Source organism: Hyaena hyaena, unplaced genomic scaffold (assembly GCF_003009895.1).
Source record: "Hyaena hyaena isolate Hyena2069 unplaced genomic scaffold, ASM300989v1 scaffold_34, whole genome shotgun sequence".
Lineage (NCBI taxonomy): Eukaryota > Metazoa > Chordata > Mammalia > Carnivora > Hyaenidae > Hyaena > Hyaena hyaena.
This window is the reverse complement of record NW_024080665.1, coordinates 1,441,945-1,457,956: the sequence shown is the minus strand read 5'-3', so window position 1 is coordinate 1,457,956 and position 16,012 is coordinate 1,441,945. Positions and strand designations below refer to the sequence as shown.

Here is a 16,012-nt window from a genome sequence, read left to right as displayed (position 1 = left end):
CCCCTCGGGATCCGTAGTTCGGGGCTGGCTGACGCGAGGTGGCCCGCGGAAGCGGCCGCGGGGTTTGCCGGGACTTATAGTAGTTAGAAGCTCCGCCCACCGGTTGTCGCCTAGCCGGCCTGCCGCAGAGAGGCGGTTACTACGGAGTGGAGAAGGTTGTGGTAGACGCCACCGTGGAGAGGCTCCGAGATTCCCGGGAGGCTAGCGGGCGCAAAGCCTGTCCTGTCGAGCCGCTGCCTCCGCGGAGGCCTCGGAGGCGGAAGCGACGACGGAGGCAGGTGCGACTGGAAACTTCGTTCGCGTGAGGAGTGTCTCCTCTGCTCCAGAAGAGTTTCCGAAGGAGCGGCAGGAACCCTGGCTTGGTCCTTCCGAGCCCCGTTACAGCGCTTACCGGTTATTCTCTCTGGTGACTGCCCTCTTAGATGTTAGTAACGTTTTCGTGTTATAGGGAAGTCACATTCGCTGAATGTCTGCCGTCTGCCAGGCTTTGTACTGTGTGCATTTATTATATCCGTCCTCTCACGTAAGTCCATTAACAACCCGGTCAGTTAAGGAAACTAAGAAACTTTTCCAAGGCCAAATAGCAGGTATCCGAATCTGGTTTAGAATCCAGGGGTTTTGGACGTCAAAACGAGTTGTATCTTCCTTCTGCCACTCTACTTTTAATAGTTTTAGGCTGTAAGAGTATTCTACATTTTTTATTGATTTTTATTCACTTTTTTCATAAATATTTATTGAGTACCAACACTGTTCAGAAGTGTACTAAGGGATACTGGAGGATCAAGACAGACCTGTTCCCTATCCTCTTGGAACATCTACTCTGGTGACCTAGAGTTATCACATAATGGGATTATATTATAATTTGATTAATTATAATTTTTGATTTAATCCTCATTAATCCTTCCTAAGTGTCCAAATAATTGAACAAGTGCTTACTGAGTGTTTACTATTTAGCAGTCACTGTTTTCTGTCACTGGGGATACATTCCTAAATAGTGGGCAAAATACGTGGCGTGGTGAAGCGAACATGTGATAATAATTATCGCTAAATAACAGGTGGGATTTCTTCACCTCTGTGAAACAATCTAGTCAGATACTCCTGTGGCTTTTTACTGCTTCTCTTTACATCTTCTCATTTTTCAAGACTCCGCTCTTAATGTCACTTTCTCTGTGAAACCTTTCCTGATCCTATGTTTTCCTTTGCAGACGGAATGAAGAACTCCATGGCATTGTGTTTATGGTTCAGTTTAGTTCAGTACACACTCATTGAACCTCTTCAATGGGCCAGACCCTGTATGAAGTGCTGGGGATAAAGATATAGGTAGGACCTAGGCCTTGCCTTTGAGGGGCTCACAGCATGGGATTGAGGGTGTGAGGGGGAACAGATAGGTAAGCAGGCCACTATACCAGAGCATGGCTGAGTGTTTCCATGAAGAGGTAGGCTGAGGTGGTAGCACACAGAAGGGTCATCTGAGGAGGGGGCGATACAGTTCACCTGCGTCTATGAGCCAGGCAAAGAAGAGGAGCAGAAGTGTCATAGGCCAAAGGAATGGAACGGCACATATAGCAAATGAGCACTGGAGCTGGGAGGCACTACAATTAAACTGAGATTAGCCGCTTCAAGTTTGAGGCCTGAGGTAGCTGAAGCTAACTATGCAGGCAGCCTCTAAGTCTGGAATTTGGACTTTTCTTTTTTCCACCATCCAGATAAAATTCATAGTTGCTTTAGGGTTACTTTCTAGACAATGTAATGTGGGGATTGTGTGCCCTTCCTGGCCCACTGGTTGTAAATCCACACTTCCTCACCTGGTATTCCTAATGGAGAACTGGAATTTCTAGGATTAGTTTTGTCCCAAGTCTGAATGCCCTCCACAAGTCTGAGTCTGATTCATCCTTTGTATATGTATACCATATATCTTTTCCCAGACAGTGTCTTGTCTTTCAACTCTGTTTTTGTTGTTTTTATCATATGTAAATTTATTTTGTGTTAGTGATTATATAAATCCTTCCTGATTCGTGATTTGCACAACTTATTTAAGCACTCTGGCTCCACCCCATCGTCATAAAATTACTCTCTTGTTTCATCTTCCCATCCATGTTTCTGTCTTTTTGTATTTCTGGAATCTTTAGTTTTGTGGTATCTTTTTAGGCCACAGCTGAGACATATTTTAGAGCAAAGGGTCACATTAAGATGTAATTAGAAAGTACAAGAGCTCTGAACGACAGGCTAAGAAAGAGTGTAATATCTATTTTACAGGTGAAGAAACAAAAAAGAAAAGAAGTCAAAGAGTATTTCCCAAGATCAAAGATCAAGTAAGTACCCTGCATATCAGAAACAAGGTTCTCATATTTTGTAAGTTACCGGAGCCTTCTCCCAACAGTCATCATCTCTAACATCTCCCAGCTGGCTATTTACTCATTCATTCATTCACCTATGTAGCAGATAGGTGTAGTTGGTCATGAGAGGTTTCTGAAAGATCGACTGAATAACTATTGATCTTTTTCCATCCATCAGTCCATTCATCTTCCCAACACATTTTTCATAATTCTAGGTTCTATGCCAGGGTCTGGAAATACATAGGTGAATAAGGTATCATAGGCCCCACAGCAGGTGAGAAGTTGGCAAGGGGAGCAAACAATTGTAATAAAGTAATAAGCACCATACTAGAAGTATAAGATATTGTGTTAACACGTCAGAAGAGCATCCAACCCTTTTTGGGTGGTAATGGATCAGGAAGTTCAGTGCCCTACAGGGCACTACAGGTTCAATACATTGAACCAAAGGAGATACCAACAACAGTCACTCATTCCACAGATAATTGTGGAATCTATTATGTGCCAGATGCTGTATTAGGTAGTGGGAATAAAGAAATGGACACCATAGGTGCTCTCCTACCTCTAAATGAATTTAGAGTCTTGCTGGGGAGATCAGAAATATGTATAAAAACTCTTGGGCCTTGGGAGTATATCCTATCCTTCTTATGGCTCACACATATTTATTGGGCATTTCCTATGAGCATTCCAAAGGTGGAAGAGAGACCGTGAATTGGAGATGTTTCCAGACTTGGAGGTTCACAGACCATTTAAGGAACCCCTTCATGATTGTTAGTAACCTTATGGGGGTAGAAACGGCTCCAGCCATGAAAGAGAGAAGAAATACTCTAGTGTTTAGTCAAAGCATCAGCTACTTCTCTCTGTAAGGTTCAATGAAGGCATTGTAGAAAGGGTAGCATCTGGACTGGGTCTAGAAAAAAGCTTTTTAAAAATTTATTCATTTAATTCTTACAGTAATTCTCTAAGGCGCAGGTTTTTATCTTCAGTTACTTGTGAGAAATTTGATATACAAAGAGGTAAAGGTATTACCAAAGGTCACTCAGCTTAGTGGTAGAAACGAGACTCAAATTTAAGCCTCCGATCTCTAAAATTGTTGCCCTTCCTACTGTATCACTCTACCTTGCATATTTGTCACTTCCCAGAAACATTTTCTCAGGACACCTGATCCTATCTCTTCACTCTACTCCTTCCTTTTACTGAATTTTGTACCAGACCCTCCATCTCAGGGACCATACCTTTGCCCTAGTCAGGGATGTACAGGTTCCCAAACCTCTGCTACCCCAAGTTATCTGAAGCTGTTCCAAGGCAGATCTGGGAATGGCTGGATCTCTTTATTTTTTTACGATTTTATTTTTAAGTAACCTCTGTACCCAACATGGGGCTCAAATCTATAACCCTGAGATCAGGTGTCACACACTCTATTGACTGAGCCAGCCAGGTGCTCCTGGCTGGCTTTCTTTAAAGAAAAATCTCTAATCTCTAAGAGCTCAAGGTTTAAGAAATTTAGGTCTTTGATTAGAGGTTGTTTCCTAACAAAAGTAGTATTTGAACTGAATCTTAAAGCATGAGATTAACCAGATGAACAAGATGGAGAAGGCTATTTCAGACCAAAGGAACACAGCTAGGGAAGAATGAATGTGTTTGGAAAATAGAAAATGATTCTATGATGGGGTGAAGCTAATGAATATTGTAAGAACTTGTATCTCCTAGAGCTGGGCCACCAATTTGATCTTCACTAGTAATATACTCTTTGAAAGAACTTTTAACCAAAAATCTTGTTCTCAGAAAAATATGAATCTCAATGATTGCAATTAGCATCTTACGTCTAGAAAGGCATCCTCATTTAAAACTGTTCATTGGTAAGCTACTGGTAGAGTTTCCAGAAGTGTTAGGTCTCTGGGAAGGGCCTATCTAGAATTCCCTCCCCCAAATGCATCAGGACCACCTGTGATATTTCTTTTAAATGAAAATATGATGTTTAATGGCCCATGTATGTTATAAGGCAATTATTTCTGATATGGAAAATAATAAGACGGTCATGTTGTGTACAGAAGATGCATTCCCTTGAGAATTGTGAGAAATGAGCTTTGAACCTGTCCTGTCCAAATACTAGTCATTGGCTATAATGTGGTACTGAGTATCTGCAATGTTGCTGTCCAATAGGAGATGTTCTACAAATGTAAAATATGTAAGTGGCTACTAAAAAACTTAAAATCACATATAAGACAAAAAAAGAAAATGATTCTGTGAGCCTGATAGGGTTGACTGGAACTGGAAAGGTTAGGACATAGGACTCCAGGGACCTTCAAGAGCAGACTCAGGTTTGCGCAATGGGAATCCAGTCAAGAAGACTGTTACAGTACTCTAGGTGGGAGATAGTGAAAGATTTAACGAAAACAAAGAGAAGTACAATGGAACAGTCTTTCTGAGCTAGAATTGTCTTGACTCAGTGACCAGTTAATGGAATCCCATCTTAGCTAGCATTATTTTTGTCAGACCTTTCTTTCTAAAGCACAGGTTAGGTCATGGCTTTCCCCAGCTAAGGTACCATCCATAGCTCTTGGTTACCTACACAAGGGGAAGCCTGAGCTCCTAGCCTGGCACTGAAGCCTTCAAGAGCAGGCAGCATCCTTTCTGTCCTGCCTTATTGTCCAAAACTCCCAAACACCTCCTCCTCCTTTCTAGGTCAGGTTGTTTCTTTACTGAGCCAGAAGTGCCCAATACTGTGTATTCAATCCTGTGGCCCTTTGTGTTTGGAATGCTTATCCTTTTTTCTATTAGCAATCTCAGTTCATCTCTCAAAACCTATTTATGCAGTTCAGATTTCATTACTTGCACATCATCTTGCCTAAAATGTGAGCCCCCTCTTCCCTGAAGTCTGTCAAAACAAAGAACATTTCTAGTGAGCACTTAAAATGTACTAGGCATTACCTTTTTTTTTTTTTTTTTTTAATTCTCAAGGTAGTTAACATACAGTGTAGTCTTGGCTTCAGGAGTAGAATTCAGTAATTCATTACTTACATATGACACCCAGTACTCATGCCAACATAGGCACTACCTTTCTAACTTGATCCTCCCTTTTGTCTGTTAAGGTAGGTTTTATTACTTCCATTTTATGGTGAGGAAACTGAGGCTCAGAGGGTAGAGTCACAGGATGAGGAAAGACAGTCAGGATTCAGACCAGGTCTTTCTGAGCCTAAATGTATTCTTTTTAGTGTTCCACTGAGTTAGGATTGATGTGAAACAAAAATCCCAAGGCCTTGGTCTCCCTTTCCATTCGAAAGACCAGTCCATTTTTCTTAAAAAGGTTGGGGAGGGGTTGCCTGGGTGGCTCAGTTGGTTTAGCATCTGACCCTTGATCTCAGCTCAGGTCTTGATCTCAGAGTCATGAATAGGAGCCCTGCATCAAGCCCTACATTGGGCTCCTTGCTGGGCCTGAAGCCTACCTAAAAAAAAAAAAAAAAAAAAAGGACCAGCCCGTTACAGGAGAGAGGCCCTCTTGGGCCTCAGGGATAGCATATGTAGGGTATGGCGGTACTGGTGGGCTCACAAGCTGTGTTTGGTGAGAGAGCTGTGTTGCCCCTTCTCATGCTTCTTCCTCACTTTCCTTGCTTAACTCTTAGGGAGATGGCCTCCTCAGGAATCTATAAGCTGGATAACGGGAATCCTTATCTGAATAACTGCTTTCCAGCCAAAAATCTCCTTCGGATGCCAGAAGGAGGTCAGGTGACTTTTCTAATTGATACTTTTACCTGAATTAATATCCATCTCCTACTTCAGAGTGTCTCTCGTATCCACTCCTTTCTCTCCAACTTATTTACTCCTTTCCCCTGCTCTACCCAACCTGATCCCTTCCCTTCCATTTCCTCTCTGAAGCTTCAGGAAGCTTTCTAAAGTGCACATCTAACCATAATGTTCCCTTCTGTTCAGTTACTTCTCATTGCTGGCTTCTTGAACGGATATTCTGTATTCAGAGTCTGACCTTCCCTTATCCTTTACTACAACCCCATTCCTTTACCTATGCCCTATTCTGTAGTGCTTTCTTTATACATAGCTTGTTTTATTTGCCCAGAATATTCCAGCTATAATTCTTGTTATCCAGTCTCTTCCCATCCCACAAAACCCAGCTCTTCCAATAAGCCATGTCTGGCTACTCCAGCCTTAGTGCCCATCATCTCATGTGAGCTGTCTTTCTCTCTGGGTTTATTAGTGTTGAGTAATCATATTCTGCCAAGCTCCTAAATAAAACAGCTAAATAAAACGACTCTGCTAAGTAGTTTTTCACACATTCATCTAGTTAAAAATTCCCATGGGGCAGGGACTGAGCAGAACCCTACAGGTGGAACACTGCTGAGAAGTATGAGTTGACTGGATTGGATTTGTTACTTTGAAAGGTAGAGCAAGGAGGAAATACCCCTTATTTACTCCAGATGAAATGACTTGCTGGTTATTCTGTACGTGGAATACTGGAAGAACTTTCTCCTCCAGTCTGCCCTCTCCACTTTTCTGGAGTGATTTCTTTTTTCATGTAGAGACCTTTTTTTGGCCCCCTACAAACCCTCCCATGGAACTCTGAGTATGGGCTCATAATTTCATACCCATGCTCCTTTACACACACAGAGGGATAGATAGAGAAATAAATATAGCCATGTGTATCTGCGTGTGTTAGTACGTGTGTGTATATTTCCTAGGCTATGAGAGCAGTGACATCTCAGTCGCCAAGAGCATACCAGGTGCCCAGATCTTGGTTTCTGAATATGATTCTCCAATAAAAAGAGACAGAGCTTCTCAGAGAAAACATTGTTTCCAGCTGGGGCCAGAAAAATACAAATTGCACCTGGAACATTGCATGGTTGTGTATCAGTCAGGATTCTCCAGAGAAATAGAACCTATAGTATCTGTATTTATATCCTACTCATTCTGTTTCCATACGCATATGTGTGTACCCTTAAGGAATTGGCTTATGAAATTATGCTGGCATAGTTATGAATAATATGCTGGCAAGACTGAAATCTGCAGGGCAGATCTGATGGTTCAGGCTTAAGGCAACAGTTTTTCCTTTGGAAAACCTCAGGTTTTCCTTTTAAGTTTTTTCAACTGATTGGGTGAGGCCCATGTACATTATTGAGGATAGTCCCCTTAAAGTCAACTGATTGCAGATGTTAGCCACATCTAAATACCTTCACAGCAACACCTAGATTAGTGTTTGATTGAATAACTGTTTGCTTTGTCCTAGCCTAGTTGACATATAAAATTAGCCATCACAGATGCTAGAATTAGTGGGTCAAAGTATGATGAGAAACAGGATATTTGCATAGTCTCAAGGTATCTTTATTAATTACAAAGGGAAAAATAATAACTTCTCAGTAAGGAAAGTAGAAACTACCACCCTAACCAAGTGATCAAAATTAACATCACCAGTAATCAGACATATTGACATCATCTGCCATCTGATATGTGCTGAGAAGGGCACAGCATCAATTTTGTGCTAGTTTTGCCAAAGCACAGAGCCTTAATCTAATTATAGGAAAGCAAACAAATTCAAACTGAGGGACATTCCATAAAATAATTGACTAGTCCTCTTCAAAAGTGTCAAGATCAGATAGGAAAAAAGAAAGACTGAAGAACTGTCTTAGATTGGGGGATTCTAAGGTGACATGACAGCTAAATGAAATGTGAGATCCCCCAGAAACAGAAAGGGGGCATTAGTGAGAAAACTGGCAAAATTCAAAGAAGAGGTATGGATTAGTTACTAATATTGTACCAGTGTTAATTTTTTGCCTTCAATCATTATGATTAGAGTAAATAAACTGTTGTAGGAGGGCACAGATTCTAGAACGTTGTCATGATTTGTTGTGAGCTTACTAGAACCTCATATTCTTTTTTGCTTACACAAATTTTTGAGTTCCTAACACAGTAAACATGCATTGATGTTTTTAAAGTGCCAGCTGTCCTATAATTTTCTTTTGGTGTGCAGCCCAACGGAGGGCTTAAACTCACAACACTGAGATCAGGGCCTGAGCTGAGATCAAGAGTTGGACACATAATTGACTGAGCTATTCAGGCATCCAGTCCTGTCATTTTCTTATCCTGAGCTCCTATTACAACCTTTCTCCTATAATGATGGGATCCAAAGTAAAGCCTAGCAAAATGGAGCCCGATGAGATGACTTCACTCATTTAGCTTTAGCCAAGAGATAACAAATGGGAGAGTAACTAGCCAGTGTAGGAAAGAATAATAAGGACTGCTGAGGAGAGTCAGAGAAGGCTTTGTAAAACAGGAAATACTTGATCTGGGGTCTTGAAGGGAAATTAGCGTTTGGAGACAAAATTGTGGAGGAGGGAATTGGGCAGGTCATTCTACCTCTTTGAGTCTTAGCCTTTTCATCTGTAAAACTGGGATAGTAACATGTCTTTCAGTGGGTTTTGGGGCCAATTAAATGAGACAGGCGTGCAGACACACCCAACCAGTAGCAGCACAGTATCTGCTGTGTATCCTCAAGTAATGAGCTATTTTTGGTTTTGATATTGTAGGTAAATATTCTGTAAGTGTACTAGTTGTAACTTTTAGGGGAGTTTATTCCTTCTCACTGTTCTGATCTTTTCAACAGGCCGAGGACACTGGTTAGTGACTCGGAAATGTAACCTCAAGAAGAAGCCCAAGAATGTGCTTGAGGCACCAGCTGAAGGTCAGGAAAGCCAGAAGAAGGTTTCTTTTGAGGTCAGAGGGAAGAAGGGGTCTCTACAGGAAAAACAAGAGGCTGTTCCTGGATACACACTGGACCAGGCTTTTCTGGTGAGAGTAAATGTATCCTGGAGTGGCTGGCAGCATCAGCTGATGACTGTCTTGGTGGGATACAAGGACTTGCCCTGTTCCACTCTGGTACAACAACCCCAACCCCACTATTAGAGTGATTTTGGCTGAGTACAGTTAGGATGATGAAGGGACCCAAAGCTTTCTTTACATCCACGTTGTGAGATAGGTATTATTGTCCCTATTATGTTGTCGCCATTGTGCAGATGGGAAAACTGAGACTCGAAGAGGTAATATGCCTTGGCCATGGTCCCACAGCTAATCATTAGAACTCTGGTCTATTCAGGATTAGAGCTACTCAGGATGAGAATTCTGGTCTACTGACTCCAAAGCCTGTGCCTTTATAGTATATCAGGTAACACCTCTTAATTGAGTTGGAGAGATAAAAGAGTAGGTCAGGGGAACAGTACATTGAAAACCCCATTCCTGCACCTGGTAGAGGGTGGAGATTCCTGTTCTCCTCTGGGGAGATTTTTCCAGAAATGTGGGGACTGGGGAAATTCCACATTCCACCAACTTTGTCCTTTGGGTTTAGTATCTCACTGAAGTCTAGGGGAGCTGATCAGATAGTACCCAGGGCAGCCTAGGGCAGGCTTTACGAACAAGACAGGGGTGGCTGTATTGGAGACCAGCCAGGTAAATTAGATCTTCTCTGTGCAGTGCCTCAGTGGCTTGGCAAAGAAAAACAAATTTTGTAAACCAGTGTTAATGTTTAGTCCAGTTGGCCTAACTCCCTGTGAAGAACTCTCCGGCATTCTACTTTGTTCTCAGACTCTACTTATGGTTCTCAACAGGTGGCTTTCTACACAGATCAGATGTTGAAAGAAAGCTTTGAGGAGGCAGCTTTGAAGTTGCATCTCACTTCAAGTGGGTAGTGTAAGCTTTTTGCAGAGTCCTGTGGTATTTCCTTCATTGCAATGTCCACTTCTCACTGTGGGTGTGGAGAACTGAGATGACAGTACTGAGGAAGGGCGGAAACATTATAGTAGTCTTCTTTTCCTTTTTCTCACAACGTATGTATTCCCACGTTAATTGACATGGTTTGTTACCCATGTTGCTCCTTTGTATGGCAGAAGCAATAGGGTGTTTTTTAGAGTAATGGGATGCTTACCTACCTGCCGGATAGTTTTACCTGAATGTTTCACTGGCACCTCATACTGAACTACTATGCCAATCTCCTTACTCCAAGTCCCAATATCTACCTCTTTTCTCTTCACTATACTGCCTCAGTAATGGCACCAAGCCAGTACCCTGGGGTTAGCCTTGACATTTGCCTCTCCCTCACCACCCTACTCCTGCCACTACCAAGCCCTGGCACTTTTATTAAATAGTTGTTGTCAAATCTGCATTCTCCTCATCTCCACTGCCTCTACTCTAAGCTGGACCACCATCATTTTTTATTAGATTAATTCAATGACTTCCTAACTAGTTTGAACCAACTAGGATGCTTTTATTTCACATAAAAATAAGCCAGGGGCATTGCTATTCCAGGATAGGTGAATTTACTGTTAAAGGCCCAGATTCCTTCATATTTCTGCTCTTGTTTTCTTAGCATGTTAACTTGTCCTCTTGGGCTGATTGAACTTCATGATCCCAAGATGGCTGCAGCAACTCCAGTCATCACATATAAAGAATGACATCCAGAGGAACAAAAGGGATTGTCACTGTCTTATGTCTATTTTCAAAAGTAAGAAAGAGCTCCCCAGAACTGGCCTCCCATCCCCAGCAGCCAGTGTCTGTTTCATTGGCCAGATCTATATCATAGGTCTCAACAGTCATTAGTTAGGGGAACTTGACCTCCAAGATTGGATTAGATAGTCAGGACTTATCCTTGGGGCTTGGGCCTAAGGACACATCCACTCAGATAAGTGTGAATAACTTTGGGATTCTTTAATAAGGAAGTAGTAGAGAACTAGCTCTAAGGAAGGTAATTAACAATGTCTGGTGTCTTGGTCTCTCCTCATCTTTTCTGTGTGTGTCAGACAAAGCCATTTTTATAAAATTTCTGTCAGCTCTTGCCAAAAAAAGAGTCTGTTAGCTTTCTACTGACTAGAACAAAATCCACACTCCTTTCCACAGCCAGTATGGACCCAGATGATCCAGTGGCTGCCTCCCTTCCCTTATTGTTTTTCATACTCTCAAAAGCATCTGTCTGTTTCTTGCCTTGATAGTTTTGACAGGCCTGCCACCCACTTTCATGGGACCAACTCCTACATAGTTTTTGGGGCTTACCTGAAATATTACTTCCTCAACTAAATATTTCCTCACTTTCATGCTGAGGTTATTTCATGCTGAGGGCCTTCTGTTATTGTCTCCTTGTAGCATCTTGAATTTCTCCTTTAAAATACGTATCACATTAAGGGGTGCCTGGCTGGCTCAGTTAGTAGAGCATCTGACTCTTGATCTCAGGGTTGTGAGTTCGAATGCCATGTTGTGTTTAGAAATTACTTAAATAAATCTGAAAAAAAAATAGTATCGCATTTATAAATACTTGCTACTTGGTTTCCATGCTATTACAAGTTCTGTGACTAGAATATTATAAATTCTTAATTCCATGCGTAAACACAATAGATGTCCTAACAAAATTATTAACAGGAAAAAAGAATGAGGTCTGGCCAAACAGAAATAGAAGCTCTAACATTGAGATTTTCTTCAAATTTTTTTACTCATGAGGGGCAACATATGGTAGTTAAAAGAGCACAGAATGGATTCAAATCATCTATCACTTTCTAGCTGTGGACCTTAGGCAAGGCACTTTATCTCTCTTAACCTCATTTCTCTCATTTACAAAGGAAAACGATCATACTTATGTCAAAGGGTTTAGTCAGGATTAGAAGAAAGTGTATTGATGTATTTAGCACAATACATGGCTCAAAGTAATGCTTAGTAAATATTTAATGAATTAAAGAATGAACAAACAAATGACCAAATTATTATACATGTAATGAGACTGATAAAGCCTTAGAAATACAGATTTTTTTTTAAAGAGCCGGGTAGAAAAAGTGGGGCTCAGAAAAGACAGAGAAGGAATAGAGAGGAAGGGATCCTCCTAAGAACGCTATAAAGTCAGTGTGACTATCCCCATGTTGCAAATGGGAAACTGAGAGGGAGAAGGGCTGAGTCGGCAGCTCTGTTCAGAGCAACTCCCAAAGCCCATGTTCTTTGCACTGTACCAGGCCACCTTTCTCAACAGGGAGTCATTTGTTGTTTTGGCCAATTATATAAGCTTTGTTGGGGCCTTGAGAGCTGACTCTTTGCACTGTGTTCCAGCTGAAGCATCATCGTGTAAGGAAGCCATCAGACCTGTGCAACATTAACGTGAGCGGCCTGAAGTTGTCTAAGGTAGGGCCAGCCAGCAGAGATGGGATTGGGATGAGCCAGACCTGAGGTGGCTCCTGGTTGTTTGTCCACTGTACCACCAGAGTCTCTGGGGGACTGAGTGGTGGGGAGGGCCAAAGACTCACAGTGTAGAAACAACATTCAGACACAATGTAAGCCATTGGCCTGTGTGAGGTGAATTAAAGGAAGCAGTAACTTGGGAGTTGGTTTGAATTTGTCATAGAATTCTGTTGGGGTGACACTGAGTTCCCATCAGAAGAAATTTTTTTCAAGTTTTAATGCCAGGAGTAGTAATAGTTCTCCCAAGATGCTGGTTTGCTCTTAACTTAAACACACTGTGACTCATGTAATGCCTCTTGTTTCTTTCTTAAAATTGGCTAATAGGTAGCCTGGAACCACATTTGTGGCCCCCCATTAGCCAATGTATTTGCAATTATGGCAATTTTTTTTTGGTTTGTAGGCCTTCCATGGCATATGAAGAGCGATTGGGGGTATAAAACAATACAGCAATTAAAATAAATAAGTAACATAAGTAAATCTCAAAAGATCTATGTGTATCAACACAAGTAAATCTTAAAAACATAGTGTTGAGTGAAAAAGGCAGGTTGTCGAATGATACCTACAGTATGATTTGCATATAATAAAGTGTTTTAAAACATGTAAATAATATTATATATGGTTTATGGATTCTACGCATATGTAGAATACAAATATAAAACAAGTATGAGATTGATAATCACCAGTTCAGGATAGCTGTTATCTCTGAGAGAGAGAGAAGAATACAGTTGGGGAGGAATATGGGGTTGGAGGGCGTGGTCAACTCTATAGTATTTTATTTCTTTAAGGAAATTTGAAGCAAAGACAGCATAATCTTCATATTTATTAAAGGTAGATAGTGGTTACATGGGTCTTCAGAGTTTCGTTCTCTAAACTTTTCTGTAGATTTGAACTATTTCATAAGAGAAAAAAAGAAGTGGATAAGTCATTCTGGCCCTCAGCAAGTGGGTGCTCTTTGCTAAGAATATAGCTTATCCCTGTATGTCTTTGCTCCTTCTGAGAGCAGATAGCAGTTCTGGAGCTTTGGCAAGGCCTCCAGGCAGGGAACAAATCTTGTCTTCTTTTGAAATGCTTTCCCACAGGCTAAGGAAAAGGACTTCAAGCATTTTCACTCGGTGATTTACATCAATGCCTCAGAAAACCTGCTGTCTTTAGGTAAGCTTTTCTTCCTGAAAACTACCTTCTGCATCTTAGCCAGCACAGCCAGTCACTCCATCCATGACTGGCTGCTCATCTCTTTTTTGGAGTGCGACAGACTGGGTTCTGGAGAACCCCTGGACTGGGATTTCAGCCCAGAGCTGGCACTACCTACTTAGAGCGTTTCTCTGTGAACTGCTGCTTCTCTTTCTGTAAATGGAGACAGTTCCATTCCTTTCTTCCTCCCCAAGGCAGGATGCCTTGTAGGGTGAGATGAGATGGGTATATAAAAATGTTTTTAAGCCTGTAAGAATTTCTATAGGAGCATAAAGGCTTCTCTTTTAGTCAGCAAGTCCACAGCGACCCCTGCTGGGTGTCAGGACTATGCGAGTGCTTGGCCTTTATTATTATTTTTTTAGTTTATTGTCAAGTTGGTTTCCATATAACACCCAGTGCTCATCCGCACAAGTGCCCTCCTCCATGCCCATCACCCCCCTTCCCCTCTCCCCCACTCCCATTAGCCCTCAGTTTGTTCTCGGTATTCAAGAATCTCTCATGGTTTGTCTCCGTCCCTCTCCCCAACAGTTTTTCCCCTTCTTCTCCCCCATGGTCCTCTGTTAACTTCCTCCTAATCCTTCTATACGTGCAAACATATGGTATCTGTCCTTCTCTGCCTGACTTATTTCGCTCAGCATAACACCTTCAAGTTCCATCCATGTTGCTACAAATGGCCAGATTTCATTCTTTCTCCTTGCCATGTAGTATTCCATGGTATAGATAAACCACATCTTCTTGATCCATTCGTCCGTGGATGGACATTTAGGCTCTTTCCATGTTTTGGCTATTGTTGAGAGTGCTGCTGTGAACATTGGGGTACATGTGCCCCTGTGCATCAGCACTCCTGTATCCCTTGGGTAAATTCCTAGCAGTGCTATTGCTGGGTCATAGGGGAGTTCTGTTAATTTTTTGAGGAACCTCCACACTGTTTTCCAGAGGGGCTGTACCAGTTTACATTCCCACCAACAGTGCTTTAGAAATGAATGGATCCAGTTCCTGTTCTGGTGAGCTTATAGTTTGTTGGGGAAAATGGATTCAGACGCAGACAATTATAGCAGGGTATGGTAAGTGCAGTGATAGAGGGAATCAGAAAATCATATGCAAGCATATAAGCAGGACATCAACTCAGACCAGAGTGTCCGGAGAAACTTCTGAGGAGGGGAACATTTAGCAGAGACCTAAAAAATGAACAGGAGCACCTCAGGAATTAGAAGGTATTTCAGGCCATTGGAGCAGACGTGGGACAGCAATGCCTGATCCCGACCCTGAAGAGGTTTTGTATGTTTGCAAGGTATGTACGTAGGGGAGTATGGATTCTAGAAAGGTTGGCAGGGACTAGAGTATCAAGAGCCTTGAGTTGTCACTAATCCTGCAGGCAGAAAGGAGCCTTGGAACCCCTGTAAGTAGAAAGGTTCTGTGGTGGCCTTGAGGAAAGTAAATGATAAGAGAAGAAGATAGGGACCAGGAAATCTGGGAAATGATTGCACTTTTTCCAAGGGAGGAGTGGGGAGGCCTGAGCTAGGCAGTAGGGGTGAGGAGGATTGCAAGAGAGATTCAGGAGAAGGTAGAAATAACAGGACTTGGTAGCTAATAGGCACGTGGAATGAGGGAGGAACCAAAGGAGTTCACTGAGACAGAACACTAGAGGAGAGGCAAGTTTAGGGAAAAATATGATGAGGTCAATTTTTAATGGTTGAGTTTGAGGGATGTTTTTAAAGAAGCATGTGACACAGTCCCTGCCCTTGAGGAAACAGTGTGTTCTGTCAGGAACATGGGCTTGAAGTACGAAAGCCAGTAGGCATATGAAAAGATGCTCAACCTCACTAATAATTAAAATGAAATCAAAATCCTGTATTTTGCCTACCAAATATTGGCAAAAACGAGAAGGACTGATTGATGACAGCCAGCACTGATGGGGACATGGATACTCTTGTATTCACTGGCAGAAGTGTAATAAATTGGTACAACATCTTTGGAAGACAGTTTGGCAGTGTCTCTTAAAATAGTCATTGCCTTTAATCAAGTATTTTCACTTTGAGGAATTTAACCTACAGAAACACATGTGTACAAGGATGTTTATTTGAAACATCTTGAAATACCTTCCAAGCAGTGTTTTCCTTAGGCTCTACCGAACATTCTGACTCACACCACCACCATAGGCCCCCATTGACGCCAGAAGTCTCTAAGTCATTCCATGTAGTGTACCAGCAGCACAGCATCTGCAGGTGCTCTTTGGTGCATTCCTCACAGCAGTTCGCATAGCAGTCTGTGCTGCC

The 16,012-nt window shown here is 41.9% G+C and overlaps 1 protein-coding gene across 5 annotated transcripts in view; it reads left to right on the top strand.

Annotated features, from left to right (window-relative positions):
- The first annotated feature begins 103 nt into the window (after positions 1-103).
- XRRA1 (X-ray radiation resistance associated 1) overlaps positions 104-16,012 on the top strand; it is a 62,303-nt gene continuing 46,394 nt past the window's right edge. For 4 of the 5 annotated variants that reach the window (XM_039228741.1, XM_039228740.1, XM_039228738.1 and 1 more), the window contains exons 1-5: positions 2,257-2,312; positions 5,957-6,054; positions 8,944-9,128; positions 12,417-12,488; positions 13,625-13,697. In XM_039228741.1, coding sequence (XP_039084672.1) covers positions 5,961-6,054; positions 8,944-9,128; positions 12,417-12,488; positions 13,625-13,697 — 424 coding nt within the window. In that variant the 5' untranslated portion in view covers positions 2,257-2,312; positions 5,957-5,960. Of the gene's footprint in view, positions 279-2,256; positions 2,313-5,956; positions 6,055-8,943; positions 9,129-12,416; positions 12,489-13,624; positions 13,698-16,012 lie in introns of those variants that run through there. The other variant, XM_039228736.1, reaches the window with a different exon arrangement.